The sequence below is a fragment of the Trichomycterus rosablanca genome, chromosome 6, assembly GCF_030014385.1.
Source record: "Trichomycterus rosablanca isolate fTriRos1 chromosome 6, fTriRos1.hap1, whole genome shotgun sequence".
NCBI classification, from domain to species: Eukaryota; Metazoa; Chordata; class Actinopteri; order Siluriformes; family Trichomycteridae; genus Trichomycterus; species Trichomycterus rosablanca.
The window spans coordinates 18067251-18085043 of record NC_085993.1 but is presented as its reverse complement, the minus strand read 5'-3'; the positions used below and the strand labels follow the sequence as shown (position 1 = coordinate 18085043).

The window sequence follows — 17793 nt, the reverse complement described above, 5'->3', positions numbered from 1 at the left end:
ATTATTACTATACATACTAGCTATTCTTATTCTTATTATTAACATCACTGACCTGTATAGAGTCCTGACATCAACCCCAATACTCATCTTTGGGATCAAGTGGAATGTTGGGTCAATTAACCTCTTTGACTGAGAAACATCTGTTTCTTTAAATGAATAAGCACAAATTTCCACAGATGCACTCCAAAGCTTTTACAGAAGAGTGGGAACAGTAGGTCAAGTTCATAACAATGTCCGTGAATTTAGAACGTGACGTCCAACACACTGACTGTCAGGTGTTTACACACTTTTGGCTAAATAGAATATGTACAGTGACTTTGAGACTTTTATTCCTCTTTAGACTTGTCCTTTTAAATAATAGGATCCCCAAATTTTAACTTGGCTCTCACTCTAATTCAACCCTACTCACAGAAGCACTCATGTAGACATCCTGCAGGTTTTTAGGGGGAGCAGACGGGATGATGGCAATCTCATTACCTGCTTAGTTAAGCAGGCTAATAAAACAGTGTGGGCATTGATAATATGTATTGAGGATTCCAATTTTGTGTTATTGGAAGAGACAGAGGATCAATTTCCAGATTTTAATTTAACTGTAAAAGATCTGAACTCTCTCTGCCTGACTGCACTAGATGTACGTTTCTTTTTCCTTTTTTATTTTTATTTACTTATTTTATCCATGAAGTTCTCATTAGTTCTCTTCACTGGGATTCCAATAATATAGTTTATATTTGACTATTTGCAGAATAGCTACATACCTAATGCCTAATGAGAAATATTATAGTCTTTAACTACTGGTTAATGTACTGGTATAATAATAAATGTATTTATACTCCAAATCTATTTCTTTAAACAAGGTTTAAAATGTCACATTTTCCTGGAGATAATTCCAGAATCAAACCAAGCAATCAAAAACACTGAGAACTGAACCAGCTTATAGATTTGTATGTAATTTACTCCGAGAGAATCTAACTTAATAAAAATGACATACACATCAACACCGGCCTTATTTCAGTGTGTTACGGACCGGAACGATCCAGCTGTGAATCTCTTACCTCCAGGGCTTTGCGTTTGCTGTTGAGCAGTTTGGCAATGTCTCGAGCCACCCTATCCACCAGGTCTTTGGGTGAGTTTCTCTTCACATCAAACTGACTCCTCTTCTCACTGTAAATCTGCAGAGACATAACACAGAAGCATGAAGGTCATTTAATGTCAATCAACTGTGTCTGACAGAATAAGCCTAATATATAAAAATAGAGAGTCTAATAGAGCTAGGTGCTATATAAAATATAATTAATAATGAACTATACAGATGCAAAGCAACTTAGCAATATTTCTTATACAGTTGCCAACATTGTTTTATTTAAATTTTATTTATTTTCACTTCTCATGTAGAGGCATTAATTCATGTATCATTTAATTCATTTATTTTTACTAACCATTCCATCCTAGACAGAGTTGCGGTGGGTCAGGTGCCCACAAAGTGCCAGCCTATAGCAGTGCAGGACACACTGACACATTGACTCACTCACATTCTGGTGGCACTCAGGTGGCATAGCAGTCTATAACTGTAGCCCATCACTGCTCAGCAGTGCTGTCGGCCAGCGTATCAGTAGCCCACAAAGTGCCAGCCTATAGCAGTGCAGAACACACTGACACATTGACCCATTCATTCACTCTCTCATATTCTGGTGATGCTCAGGGGTGCTATCGGCCAGCTTATTGGGTTGGGTGCCTACAAAGTGCCAGTCTATAGCAGTGCAAGACACACTGAAACATTCACTTACTCACTCACTCACTCACATTCTGGTGTCGTAGCAGTCTATTTCTGTAGCCCACCACTGCTCAGCAGGGCTATCGGCCAAAGTGCCAGCCTATAGCAGTGCAAGACACACTCATTCACTAACTTACTTACATTCTGGTGCCACTCAGGTGGCATAGCAGTCAATTTCGCTAGCCCACCACTGCTCAGCAGTGCTATCGGCCAGCGTATTGGGTCAGGTGCCCACAAAGTGCCAGCCTATAGCAGTGCAGGACACACTGTCTCTTTCACTGACTTAAAATCTGGTGGTGCTCAGGTGGCATAGCAGTCTATTTCTGTAGCCTATCACTGCTCAGCAGTGCTATCGACCAGTCAGGCATTTACAAAGACATGAGGGGTGGGGTGACCAAAGTCCTGCAATTAACTGGCATTCTGTCCAGGGTATTTCTGTCTTGTGCCAAGGGGTTCCCACTGGAACCAGTCTCGCCGCAACCCTGACAATTAACCGTTTAGATGCTTTTAAGCAGAACAGTTGTATGGTACCTACTCTACCAGTGAGGCAACTTTATAATAACAGTGATAATAATAATAATAATAATAATAATAATAATAATAATAATAATAACTGTAAGTATAATTTTAATTGAGACTGTGTTCCTGCCTTATGCTTAGTGTAAGACCTACAGCAACCCTGTCCAGGATGAGACACTAAGTCAAAATGATAAAACAATCATTTTAATAAGAGCTGTTGATGTAAAGCAGGTTTAGCAGGAAGTGTAAGTGGGGATGAGAATCCTGGGGTCCTGGGTTAAATTTTTTGCCTTATCACTTGAAGTTTGGAATGTTTTCCTGGTTTCTGTGTGGGTTTACTCTAGAACCTCCAGTTCCTTCTCTTTTTCCACAACACAAAGTTGACAAACTCGCTACTTTGGTGAGGCGTATGGATTACACCGAGCAAAAACTGGCAAGAGACAGGACATGATTCCCAGGAAAATTGGAAAACACAGGAACAGACTCAAGAACACACAATGAGTGCTTGGTGTGCTGCCAGCTACTCAATCCACCAGTGAGTTATAACCCAAACACTGACCATGGAAACCAGACAGGGAAACTCACAAAACTGCTAGCAGCAAAATAACCAGAAAGCTGCCACACCACCCATGGGAAAACTCAAAACAGAAGGTGCCAGTAACTACAAAACCAGAATGCCTCCAAAGTTCCTGAAAACCAGAGTCAGAGGACTCAGCCCAGAGCTTATTCACAGCTACAAATTAAAAGCTTTGTCCTCAGGTATAGCAAGAAGCTTTTAATGAATTGTAGGCCAGTGGTTCTCAACCAGGTGGTCGAGGCCCCATAGGGAGCCTCAATGACCCTGGAGGGGGTCCCGGTGCATTTAGTTGAGAAGATTAAAAAAAGAATCACATGTGATGGGACAGAAAAATCAATAGGATATTGGCATATGGGGGATTTCTTGTGATGTAGATCTATTTTAAACTGCCTATAGCCTTTGTTGGGTCTCTGAGAATGGACACATATTTGATTTGCCCACCACAAAGGTGCAAAGGTCAATGGATAAAAACTACAATGGATTCTAAGTCAGTTGTTGATTCAGATCACAATACCTTTTGTTAGCCTTGCTGAAAGTGTAAGAATTATATCATAACCTGTGTCAAGGGGGTCCCAGAATATGTTTGTGAACACAGTGTGGTCTCCGAGAAAAAAGGACGCACTGGTTTTATGCAATTCTGACTATAAAAATATGCAATGTTGTAGTTCAATGTACATGAGATCATTTGTTGATGTACACATTTAAATAAAATAAATTAAATGCTTGATCAGAGGGCAGTATAACTGCCACAGAAATAAATGGCACTAGTTAGCTAAAACTCTGCCATAGAAAGTTAATCAGGTTGAGTCATTTGACTGGACTGTGCAGAGGAAGGCCCAAGAGATGACCCAGGATGGCTGCAAAGTGAAGGTTGCACAGGATATGTAGGCTGAGGTGGGGTAGATGGGTAGATGGGTAGATGGGAGCTTTAAACATATGTCTACTCCCGGTTGGGTGTTTCTTCCTCTTCCACAGTAAGGCCTGTTGCAGATAACTGACCTCCACCTGTCTAAGCCCTTTTGTTCCTGAATTGTGCCACTGTTTGCACTGTAGACTTGCCATGCTTCTGTATAGATGAATGAAAGGTTAACAGTGCACCTATTTATAGGCTTGATATGCAATAGATAGCAATGCAAATGTACTCACTCACTCACTTTCTTAACCCCTTATCCAATTAGAGTTGTGGGGGGTACTGGAGCCTGTCCCAGCTTTTTAATGGGCGGAAGGCACACAATGGAGATCTATTTTAGATAGCAGACACACACACACACACCCATTCACCTATAGGGCAATTCAGTGTCTCCAATTAACCTGACTGCATGTTTTTGGACTGTGGGAGTAAACCGGAGCTCCTGGAGGAAACCCACGCAGACACGGGGGGAACATGCAAACTCCAATTGCAAATGTAATGTAATTGAATTTAATTAACCAGTAATTTAAAGATCTATTGGTTATTAGTTTTAAAAAATCTTTTTTTTTTATGAATTATTTGCTTTTTGTGATATAATAATGAGAAATTGTATGATAATAGGTGATTCAGTTTTTGTCTGTAGATGCTTTTTTCAGAGGCGGAGTCAACAAAGAACGACTTAAACCTCGTTTGTAATTTTGGAGACTTAAGAAAGCTTTTGGGAAACACTTGCAAAATTGGCGTTCTTAAAGTTACGTAGTTCTTAAAGTTCGTAAATCGCTAAGATCAATCGTTATCAGGAAACGCACCCCTGTAACAATCAACCTACTTATGCTTTTGTGGCATTTCGTATTTAATAAATCAATTCTCACAATGTTTCTATTAATATGGAAAGTAAGACTTGTGTAAAAGGTGCTGAGGTGGTAAACAGGGAGATGGATTTGGGATTTGAGCCCTGCTCAGTGTGTCAGCTGTTCTCATTTCATTAAAAGCAGGAAGCCAGCTTTCCTTAGTCTGACTCAGCACTGCACTACATACTCCACAACAACCAGCCATCCCCAAGGGACGCCCACTTATCCTCCTGTTCCCCTCTCCAATCACAGAGACTCACAGAGACTCCATTACCCATAAATCCATCTCTGGTAAAAATCATACTGTACAAAGAAAGCCAACAGCAACTCCGCCGAGTGAAAAAAGGGTCGGACCAGGAGCATGTGGCAGCAATAAACACTTATTGTTATGCTGTAACAGCGCAGTGACTCACAACCACAAAGCTGATGTGTTTCAGCACTAGCCAACACCCGTATGCTAATCAGCTAATGCAACATGCTTGCATTTTTAATGGCATTGCAAAACAATGGGTGTGTCCTCATAGCCTAGATTTTAAACTGTGCTGCTCATTATTTCAGGAGAAAATGATCAAACCATTACCAAAAAAATAATTAGGGTGTTTAAAAATAGTGCACACACACACACACACACACACACACACACACACACAAACACAATCCGCCTCCTGTCTCACTCTTTCTGCCTCTCACAGATACACACACAGACATTAGGAAGAGAATGTGGAGCAAGTCATTTAATGCTTACAGAATAAATGAAATATCAACAGAAGAGGCGGTTAATATCTGACTGACTACCAGCCTCCAGTATTCTAAAAGCCTTCATTTTCAATTAACTTCAAATTTGTTTCTACATATTATTTACTTTTTTTTATTTCGCCCAAATACATGCAATAATATTTAAAAAACTCTAACCGCAGCCATAAAGTTTTCCCTTTTTTATGATATTGGCCAATTTCAATATAAACTATTTTAAAAAATGACATTGACAATTTTCTGACAGTGCCTATGTGAGTTACTTTGTAACAGGATGGTATAAAAGCCCTGAAACAGCAAAACAACCCAACAGTTAAATACCAGTTAAATACCATTAAAAACATTATCTTCTACACAGCTTATATTTTCAGTTTGTTTGTTATTCCCATTTTTTACACATTGTGTTTTATCTAAAAATACATTATTATTTATTTAAATTTAATTTCATTTAATTTTATTTTCTTTAGCCGGGAAAAACTGGGTGAAAGACACAGTGCCAATCCATCGCAAAGCCTTGGCCAGCCCTATAATTGGCTAAGCCTTGGCTAGCCAATTATGTCTGTGCAGACGCATGGCCAGCTGATAACATCAAATTGAAACCTGAATTTCAGTGGTGATGGGCTAGCATAGAAGACTGCTGTGCCACCTGAGCACACAGACCATTACAGTTGCGTTTATTTAAGCATGCTACACTACAATGGATTTTGAGTAACAAAGATGTTCACCTTTTAATATTTTAACATCATGTCATTTTAAAATCATTTAAATGACAGATAACATTTTAGATTTCATCAGTAAAACTGCATGTTTTTGTACATTTTTGCAAACCAATATTTATTCAATAAATAAGTAAAGGTGCTGATGTTTATATTATTTGAATTCTTTTTTTTTACTGATGTCACTCCCATTAGATTTTTGGAAAGTATGTAACAGCTACATAAAAATGAATAGGAGACAGAAAGAATTTTTTTTTTTGCTTATCTAAAGTGTGGATGTAACTGTAAATACTATAAGAATAAAAGTATTCAGACAACCCTTCTATTTATTGAATTTAAATTCATGTGTTTATGCCACAACAATAAATTACTCACTCACTCCCACTGTCTTAACCGCTTATCCAACCAGGGTCGCGGGGGTGCTGGAGCCTATCCCAGCTTTTCAATAGGCGCAAGGCACACAGTAACACCCTTTCACCTATAGGGCAATTCAGTGTCTCCAATTAACCTGACCGCATGTTTTTGGACAGTGGGAGGAAACCGGAGCGCCTGGAGGAAACCCACACAGACACAGGGAGAACATGCAAACTCCGCACAGAAAGGACCCGGACCGCCCCACCTGGGGATCGAACCCAGGGACCTTCTTGCTGTGAGGCGACAGTGCTACCCACAGAGCCACCGTGCCAGTATTTTAATTATATAAAGGAAATTATATGCTTTCATTTTTAAATAGGATGTGGTCTGGTGTGCAAATACTTTTGGCCATATAGTGTATGTGTATGCATATAGAGAGCACTTCCTCACCCGGTGTACCAAGTACCACCACATCCGCTCCCAATTCTTCCCTAAATTTAACACCGTCATCCCCAACTTTACCTCCCTCCCAGACCCCGACAAACTGCCCCACCTACTGGGGGAGCACAAAGAGAGCTGCACACTAGCAGCACTCTATACACACACCTGCCACCAGGTGAGGGACAGTGGGTGACCATGTCTCATACACACACACACACATACACACACACACACACAAACTGATCGTTTTTACTACCTCATTAATGTAAATATTATAATTTTTATTGTTCTTATTTTGCACTGTTTTTATTAATATTTTATTCTATTTTATAATATTTTTGCACATGTAACTGTTCTGTATATATTTGTTCTTTTTTATTGTTATTTTTATTATTTCTCTGTAACTTGCTTTGGCAATACGAATGTCCTTATTTGTCATGCCAATAAAGCTTCTTTTGAGTTTGAGTTGAGTATGTGATGATGCACTCACACACAAACACACAGACACTTTGCTTTTACTTAGAAAAATACTGCTCAGTGCTCTGGTCAACAGATCTGCTGTCCAGGGCAAACACATAATGCAAACACACAAGCACACACACACACACACACTTTGCTTTTACTTAGAGAAAGACAGTATGTGTTCAATAAATTGGAGAAAAGTAACAGGAGGTGTTGCTCAGTGCTCTGGCCAACAGATCTTCTGTTCAGGGCAAACACATAATTCAAACACACACACACACACACACACACACATATCACTGATCCAAGTGAATAAATTACAGTCAATCCAAACCAATATGCTCCCACTGCCAGTTTCACACTACACATGCTTAAGTACAAGCTGGTTGCCTTGTGCCATGAACAATAAAACCACAAAAATAAATAATCAACAGAATCAAATAAAATAACAAAAAAGTTGTATGCTTCTTTGACTGTTATAGTCATATAAATAATTTACTGAATGTCTTCAGCTTAGAGGTTAGAAACTACTAGCCAATGGTAGCGCAAGAGACAGAGAGGATTTGGAATAAATGGAATACATGTTAGAACAGACTAAGACAGAACAGAGACATAGAGTACATGAGTTCCCAGAGGATGTTTGAGACTGCTATAGTAAGACTGTGCTGTTTAGAGTGGGTTTAGAATGCATAATTTAAACATTGCTGTTGGGAGAAACACTAAGCCTTTAATAGATGTTAATGTTTATGCATGGGCATTAAGTGGTGCCACTGATTAACGCTATAAAGCAACCTCTGGAAGTGACAGGGGTTACGTTGAAATATTCCTGGCAGAGTTCTAGGCTTAGGACATAGAGCTAGGGCACATGTGTCAAACTCAAAGCCTGCAGGCCAAATCCAGCCCGCCATGTCATATTATGTGGCCCGTGAGAGCTTAAAAGACGTATGATTGTATTTAAAATACACTGTAAAATCGTAAATAAACTGCATCTCCTACAATGCATGCCGATATTGTGACTCACAAACTGACTAGATGGCAGTGTTTCCACATCAGCGTTTAACTGAGGCGGCTTTCCAACAAGTGATTGTTGAGAAATATTTACAAATAATCCCAAAATGTCGAAGAAGAGAAAACTGAAGCAAAAGGAAGGTAATTTGATGAAAAATGGGAAAGTGAATACAGTGGACCCTTGACTTACGAACCGTTTACCATACGAACAATATGGGTTACAAGCAATTTTTTTCAACTTAATATACGAACAGATTACAAACCGAATTTCACTAAACACGTGACGTCACGAACAAGTTGACTCCGACCGTCTCTCTCTCTCTCTCTCTCTCTCTCTGTGAGCGGAAGTGAGTGCGTGAGCGACTGAAGCGAGCGGAGGAACGCGTGAGCGTGGGAGCGACTTTTTGGCGTTTTGCCAAAAGTTTTGTGGTTGCGCTATTTTGTTTTGTTCCGTTTTAACATCTACGGATTTATTTATTTTATTCCCCGGGTGTGAGCGCGGCGCGGCGGCGCTGCGGGTCTCTCCGACCCTGGAGGAGAGGAGCTGCCGATATAATGGCGGCTTCAAACAGCGGCGTGTTTGAAAGTTTGACACGCCGACATGGAGTGAAGGTGGCGAGCAGGAGCAACGTGGAAGACTGCTGTTTGGCTGCCGGGAATGTCATCGGACATAGCAACATTGTTTCAGCATCACGTATGAACAATGCCATTGTACTCTTCCTAAACACTGTGGAAAGAGCTCATGAACTGATACAAACTGGGATCGTATTACACGACCAGTTTACACCTGTGTACCCCCTTGCTACCCCAGCAAAAAAGATAATCGTGTCCAATGTCCCCCCGTTTATTACTGATGAACAATTAATTCAAGAACTCTCCCGATTTGGTAAACTGGTATCATCTATTAGGAAGATCCCCCTGGGGTGTAAGTCCCCCCTAGTGAAACACCTGGTATCTTTTCGGAGGCTGGTGTACATGGTGCTGAGGGACGGAGCTGAGCACCTGGACCTGGCTTTGAAGCTCAGGGTGGAGGGGTTTGAATACATGATCTTCGCATCATCGGATGCTGAAATGAAGTGTTTTGGGTGCGGGCAGACTGGTCACCTCGTCCGTGCCTGTCCTGAGAAAAGGTCAGAGGCCAACGTGAGTGACGGAGCCGGAAGACTGGAACCTGACGTGCCCCCAACCGCTAAAACTGGCACCCCTGCAGCCGAGGCGGATCCAGAGGGTGTGCCGGCTACCAGGACACCGGCCCCGGTCGTGGAAGCAGACCTGGAACGAGGTGAGCTGATGGAGGCTAGATCTGATGGAGGAAGACAACCTACAGTGGACCTAAACCAGGAGGAACCCAGTGCTGTGGTGGAGGTGACAATCTTACAGGCTGAGATACCCATGGAGGATGCACAGACTGATGCAGCGCTGGTACTACCCAAGCAAGATAATCACAGCCAAGAGGTACAGGGTGGTAACCTTGACTTAACACCTGTGGGAACACTAGAGCAGGAGGAGGGGGCTGACATGGATTTGGACCCTGTGTTTAAAACCCCTGCCAAAAGGAAGAAGAGAGCCCAAAGTACTGTAAGTAAGATAAAAAAGAATGTGCTGGCTGTAGACAATGATGCCTCTGATAGTGATGATGGTCACTCTGATTCAGGTTGGTCAGTAGGTTCACAGGAAGACCCCTCCCCCCCGGTATACTCAGCTGGGGACATCCGAGTGTTCTTACAGCGTACTAAAGGGCACAGGAATGTCCAGCTGACAAAGTTTTTTCCAGATAGTCTCCAGTTTATTCATGATGTAAAATATTTCAGAAGAGAAGGGGCTTTTACTGAAGTAGAGCTGTACCGGTTAAACAAATTACTGACCAAACTGAAAAAAGAATGTAATGATGATGATGGCAGTGTTGTGGTTTAGTTTGTTTTTACTAATCGTGGTCTCGTTGGGGGCTTGTTTTTCTTTTAACTATCATTTAATGGATGGTTTTAAGATTGCCACTTTAAATGTGAATGGTGCGAGGGACAGTGAAAAGAGAGCTAAACTATTTGAATTACTTAAACAAAAACAGCTGGATGTGACGTTTCTCCAGGAAACACACAGTGATGCTGGAAATGGGGTAGATTGGATAAAAGAGTACGATGGACACATTATTATGAGCCATAAGAACAGTCTGAGTTCTGGTGTTGCTATTCTGTTCTCACCGGGTTTTATTCCTCACTCCTATGAGGTGGAGGAAATAGTCAGTGGAAGGCTTTTAAAGGTGAGAGCGTTTTTTGAGAATGATGTGTTTGTTTTTATTTGTGTTTATGCACCGACTGTGGGTGTGGAGAGGATGGTTTTTTTAGATAATTTAAATGAGGTGCTCGTACAATGTAACTCAAATGAGTTTTTAATTGTGGGTGGGGATTTTAACTGTACTGCTGACAATATGGACAGAAACCATGTGGAACCACATGTGGCTTCTCGCAAACGTCTGTGCGAGATAGTGGAGACTCATGAACTGTGTGATGTCTGGAGGACTTTTCATAAAACACAGAGGCAGTACACTTGGACTCATGTGAAAGATAACATGCTCTCTTTGGCCAGGCTGGATCGTTTTTATGTCTTTAAGCATCATCTGAATGTTTTTACACGTTGTTGCATTACCCCTGTTGGTTTTACAGATCATTTTATGGTTCAGTGCAATGTAAGAAAATCTCGTGTGAAGCCTCGGAGTGCCTATTGGCATTTTAATACCGCACTTTTAGATGATGCTAATTTTAGAGAATCTTTTACCTTTTTTTGGAATACTTTTAAAATGCAGAAATCTTTTTTTAATTCTATACAACAGTGGTGGGACATTGCTAAAATACAGATTAAGGTATTTTGCCAACAGTACACTCTCAATGTCACTAGGGATGTCACCAGATCACTTACAGCTCTGGAGGCCGAAATAGTGGAGATGCAGAGTTTAGAAGCCTCCACAGGAGTTGGAGAGCATATTGAAGCTATTAAAAGAAAAAAAGCCACACTAGCTGACCTGCTGGGTGCTACAGTGCAGGGGGCGCTGGTCCGCTCACGCTTTAGGGATGTGACTGAAATGGATGCTCCGTCTAAGTTCTTTTTTGGTCTTGAGCAGAAGAATGGACAGAAAAGGTTTATGCATGCTGTGCGAACAGACTCGGGGGATCTCCTCTCGGAGCCTGCTGAAGTTCGTAAGCAGACAGTCAGTTTTTTCTCTAAACTGTATTGTAGTGAGCAAGCAGATGCACAACAGGTGGAGGAAAGTTTTATCCATCACTTGCCGAAAATGACTCAACAGGTTGCAACCCTGTTGGACAGGGAACTTACGCTGGAGGAACTGCACACGGCTCTCCAGGGCATGGACAACGGAAGGGCTCCTGGCATTGATGGTTTGCCTGTTGAGTTTTATAAGTCGTTCTGGTCAGTTTTGGGGGAGGATGTACTGGATATGCTCAGAAGTAGCGTGACTGAAGGGAAGCTTCCTTTGAGCTGCCGACGAGCTGTCCTCACTCTTCTTCCTAAGAAGGGAGACCTCACTGAACTGAAGAACTGGCGTCCTGTGTCCCTGTTGTGCACTGACTGCAAAATGCTCTCAAAAGCATTAGCTGCAAGAATGAAAGAGGTGATGGAGCAGATCATTCATATTGACCAGACGTACTGTGTGCCTGGCAGGTCAATATTTGACAATATTCATCTAATTCGGGGTATTTTGGACGTCGCCAAGCTATTGGGACTGAAGACTGGTCTGTTATTTTTGGATCAGGAAAAAGCCTTTGACCGAGTTGAACATAGATACCTGTGGAAAGTTATGGAAAACTTTGGGTTCAACTCTGGTTTTATGGCTATGATCAGGGTGTTGTACAATGACATTGAGAGTGTGCTGAAGGTTAACGGTGGTTTGTGTGCCCCATTTAAGGTGTCTAGGGGCATTAGGCAGGGATGTTCTTTGTCTGGTTTTCTTTACTCCATTGCAATAGAGCCGCTGTTATGTAAACTCAGAGACGTGATTACTGGGTTAAGAATCCCTAACTGCAGCAATACTTTCTGTATGTCAGCTTATGCTGACGATCTGGTAGTCATGGTCAACTCACAGGCAGATGTTGATGGTTTAATTAAAGTTTTAAAGGATTTTAACATTTTATCTTCGGCCAAAGTTAACTGGATCAAATGCGAGGCAATTTTAGTTGGGGAGTGGGCTGGTGAGGAACCCAAACTTCCGGATGGGTTAGTGTGGAAACTAGGAGGTTTTAAGTATCTGGGAGTGTATCTGGGGGATAATGATTTTATGATGAAGAACTGGGAGGGTGTTTTAGAAAAGGTGAAAGGCAGGTTACTGAAATGGAAATGGTTGGTTCCCAAAATGTCCTACAGGGGTCGAGCTCTAGTTGTAAATAACCTGGCTGCCTCTTCATTATGGCATAAACTGGCATGTGCTGACCCCCCACCGAATCTGCTTGCAAACATCCAAGCAATTCTGGTGAATTTTTTCTGGGATCAACTACACTGGGTTCCACAAGCAGTTCTGTATCTGCCCAAAGAGGAGGGTGGGCAAGGCCTAGTCCACCTGGCTAGCAGAACTGCGGCCTTTCGGCTACAGTTCATTCAGAGGTTCCTTACTGGCCCTGAGGACACTGTATGGAGGACAGTGGTAAATAGAATGTTGCAAACAGTGGGGGGACTAGGACTGGACAGAGCCTTGTTTTTAGTGGATATTAGGAAACTGGACACTGCTGGACTGCCAGTGTTTTATAGGGGTCTTTTTAAAATATGGAACCTTTTTACTGTGCACAGAGAGAGCTGCTCCTCTCTTTACTGGGTTCTAGAGGAACCTTTAGTCCTTGGCGCTCGCTTAGATATCACTGGTCCAGACTCTAACGCGTTGTCCAGGGCTATGATATCAGTGGGAATCACAAAGCTTCGGCAGCTGGTTGGACTTGTTGGTCCTGAGCTCAGTAATGCTCAGAACCTGGCAGCACGTCTGGGAATGAGGTCCCTTCGCGTAGTGCTCCAGTTCCTGCACAGGTGGAGATCTGCACTCACACTTGAGGAGCTGTTGCTCCTGAAGGACCATGCTGCAGGAGCTATTGAGCCTGTTGAGGGTGACCCTTTTCCTAATTGTACCATCTCCCCGGTCATGGCAGACTGTGAGGGCGTGCTGCTGGAATGTAATGGAGAATCTGAAATGGAGGTGAGCTCAGCTAGCGGTAAGATATTGTACAAGGCCTGTGTTAAGGTCCTCAATAAGAAGAAGCTGGACAGGAGGGTGGACACTCCTTGGCGGAGGGAGCTAGGGATGGTTGACACTAAGCCAGAGTGGAGGGCCTTATACAAACCACCGTTAACCAAAAAGGTTGCTGATCTGCAGTGGCGAATCCTTCATGGCATTGTCTCTGTGAATTCTTTTATTTCCGTTTTAAATCCTGAGGTTTCACACGAGTGTCCATTCTGTTTTCAAAGAGAGACAGTGTTTCATGCTTTTATGCACTGTTTTAGATTACGCCCTCTTTTTGACCTTTTACAGAATGTTTTTACAAATTGTAATGTTCCTTTTACACCTCAGGTTTTTATCCTTGGTTTTAAATATGTCAGAAGCCAAAGGTTTAAGTGTCAGCTGGTCAATTTTATTCTTGGCCAAGCAAAAATGGCGATTTACATAAGCAGAAGGAATAAAATAACACACAATACAAACCAAGAGGTTACTGTAATCTTCTCCAAACTGGTCAAAGCGAGGGTGAAGATAGATTTTATTTTTTACAAAAGTATGCATGACCTGGACTCTTTCCGGATGGTGTGGTGTGATGGAGATGTGGTGTGCTCGGTGGAGGAAGGTGAACTCTTTTTCGCACCTGAGCTTATATGAGGAATATGACTTTATTTTAAAGGACTACAGTGACTGGCCTACTTGCTTTTATTCTCATTTTTTTATTTTTTGTATTGAACTATTATGAAAGTTAATAAAATGCAAAACTGACTGAGACATAATAAAGGATTGTTAAAAGTCAAAAAAAGTCTCTCTCTCTCTCTCTCTCTCTCTCTCTCTCTCTCTCTCTCTCTCTCTCTCTCTCTCTCTATATATATATATATATATATATATATACAGTGTATCACAAAAGTGAGTACACCCCTCACATTTCTGCAAATATTTTATTATATCTTTTCATGGGACAACACTATAGACATGAAACTTGGATATAACTTAGAGTAGTCAGTGTATAGCTTGTATAGCAGTGTAGATTTACTGTCTTCTGAAAATAACTCAACACACAGCCATTAATGTCTAAATAGCTGGCAACATAAGTGAGTACACCCCACAGTGAACATGTCCAAATTGTGCCCAAATGTGTCGTTGTCCCTCCCTGGTGTCATGTGTCAAGGTCCCAGGTGTAAATGGGGAGCAGGGCTGTTAAATTTGGTGTTTTGGGTACAATTCTCTCATACTGGCCACTGGATATTCAACATGGCACCTCATTGCAAAGAACTCTCTGAGGATGTGAGAAATAGAATTGTTGCTCTCCACAAAGATGGCCTGGGCTATAAGAAGATTGCTAACACCCTGAAACTGAGCTACAGCATGGTGGCCAAGGTCATACAGCGGTTTTCCAGGACAGGTTTCACTCGGAACAGGCTTCGCCAGGGTCGACCGAAGAAGTCGAGTCCACGTGTTCGGCGTCATATCCAGAGGTTGGCTTTAAAAAATAGACACATGAGTGCTGCCAGCATTGCTGCAGAGGTTGAAGACGTGGGAGGTCAGCCTGTCAGTGCTCAGACCATACGCCGCACACTGCATCAACTCGGTCTGCATGGTCGTCATCCCAGAAGGAAGCTGACGCACAAGAAAGCCAGCAAACAGTTTGCTGAAGACAAGCAGTCCAGGAACATGGATTACTGGAATGCCCTGTGGTCAGACGAGACCAAGATAAACTTGTTTGGCTCAGATGGTGTCCAGCATGTGTGGCGGCGCCCTGGTGAGAAGTACCAAGACAACTGTATCTTGCCTACAGTCAAGCATGGTGGTGGTAGCATCATGGTCTTGGGCTGCATGAGTGCTGCAGGCACTGGGGAGCTGCAGTTCATTGAGGGAAACATGAATTCCAACATGTACTGTGACATTCTGAAACAGAGCATGATCCCCTCCCTTCGAAAACTGGGCCTCATGGCAGTTTTCCAACAGGATAACGACCTTAAACACAACCTCCAAGATGACAACTGCCTTGCTGAGGAAGCTGAAGGTAAAGGTGATGGACTAAACCCAATTGAGCACCTGTGGCGCATTCTCAAGTGGAAGGTGGAGGAGTTCAAGGTGTCTAACATCCACCAGCTCCGTGATGTCATCATGGAGGAGTGGAAGAGGATTCCAGTAGCAACCTGTGCAGCTCTGGTGAATTCCATGCCCAGGAGGGTTAAGGCAGTGCTGGATAATAATGGTGGTCACACAAAATATTGACACTTTGGGCACAATTTGGACATGTTCACTGTGGGGTGTACTCACTTATGTTGCAGCTATTTAGACATTAATGGCTGTGTGTTGAGTTATTTTCAGAAGACAGTAAATCTACACTGCTATACAAGTTGTACACTGACTACTCTAAGTTATATCCAAGTTTTATTTCTATAGTGTTGTCCCATGAAAAGATATAATAAAATATTTGCAGAAATGTGAGGGGTGTACTCACTTTTGTGATACACTGTATATATATATATATATACACATACATACAGTATATACACACAGTAAGCGAACATTCGGACAGCGGACGGTGTTTTTTTCTGTGTTTTCTTTATATTTTGTAAAATTCTATAATAAAATGGCCCCAAATAAGGTGCAGAGAAAGCGCAGTGTTGAGAAAATGAAAAAATCTATTTTTATTTGTTTTGTTGTATAATTACTCCTGCCAGTAGCTGTCACTGTGTATCAGACAGAGGGGACAATGAGTGAGAGAGAAGAAGGAAGTCGGCTTAGTAAAGTATTCTTTGTTTCGTGCAATTACACCTACAAAATACAATACTATTGAAATAAAGAAGAAAATAATAGAGAAATATGAGAGTTATTGTTGTTTCTGGTAGATAGATTTTATAAAAAAAAGAAAAGAAAGAAATTTATTATGGTGTATAGTAAAGCACAAGTACTGTACTGAAATGTGATGTGTGTTTTTATGTACAGTACAGTACTACTGTGTATCGTTGTTTATTATTGTTTATTACAGTAATGTCTATTCTATAATTTAAGATTTAAGGAAAATAAGACAATTTAATACATTAGAAAGGTTAGGTAAGGGGGTGGTTTGGGAGGTCTGGCACGGATTAATTCTGTTTACATTATTTCTTATGGGAAAAAAAGGTTTAACTAACGAACATTTTGACTTAAGGACAGCCCTTCTGAACCCATTAAATTCGTAAGTCAAGGGTCTACTGTACAAGTTTGTGCTTCAAGAAGAAAAACAGGTACGTCTCTTGTGTTATGAGGCTGTGTCTGTGGTAAAGGAGTACAATATAAATGTAGATATACATTATAAATATACAGTATAAATTTGTCATTTTGACACCAAACACAGAATTTAGCCTCCAAATAAAACAACAAATTGTCCAAGACTTAAAAGGCCGACTGCAATCACAGCAGGATACATAACAATCGGCTCTTTGAGGGCCACCATAATGCACATGTGGCCCTCGGTGAAAATGAGTTTGACACCAATGAGCTAGGGCCTTGGTATACTTTGATACTTGGTATAGTTTGGTACACAGTAGCTTATTACAGATGCACTTAGGGAAATAATTTGCAAAATGATTTGTCATGCTAGTTCTCTTTGATTTAAATGTAAAGGTTAACTAGGCATTAGCCTGAAATAACAACAATGCTTCAAAAGCTGTAAGTTGTTGATTGATAGTAAATTGGACTAGAGCACTGATATGCGTCACGGAGAACAAGAAAGAAAGATAAAAGTATTTAAAATAACACCGTTAGCAATGTAGCAGAGCTTATTGTTTACCTAATCCTAAGCAAACACTTTTAATCTATCTACTGTTGCTGCAATAATCACGTCCAGTGTCAGTACAGCATATTGATGGTTATTTAGCAATTTAACACTTCATTAACGTCCAGATCATTCCAAGCAGCCATAACGTACTTAGTCTGACCTTGTGATTTTGTTGGCTCTTTTTTCTCTCAAAGAGGGACTTGTTTGTTTATTTGTTTCCTGTTGGTTTGGTGTCTGAGGAAGAAGTGGCTCAGCTTATCAGGCCGTAAAAACGGCCCGATGACAGAGACAGATGCAGCGTCATTAAGGAATATTAGTGGACTCCGCCAAGCAGACAGCGCATCCAGCCAGCCTGTGGAACAGTTCAATAACGCCGAGAGAGATCACGCGAGAGAGAGAGAGAGAGAGAGAGAGAGAGAGAGAGAGAGAGAGAGAGAGAGAGAGAGAGAGAGAGAT

At 41.5% G+C, this 17793-nt stretch overlaps 1 protein-coding gene across 1 annotated transcript in view; it reads right to left on the bottom strand.

The window, feature by feature from the left end:
* The window catches only part of cacna2d2a (calcium channel, voltage-dependent, alpha 2/delta subunit 2a), a 379664-nt gene that overhangs the window by 265165 nt on the left and 96706 nt on the right, over positions 1-17793 (bottom strand). The window contains exon 3 of the mRNA XM_062996697.1: positions 1053-1169. Within this exon, the coding sequence (XP_062852767.1) occupies positions 1053-1169 (117 nt within the window). The remainder of the gene's footprint in view (positions 1-1052; positions 1170-17793) is intronic.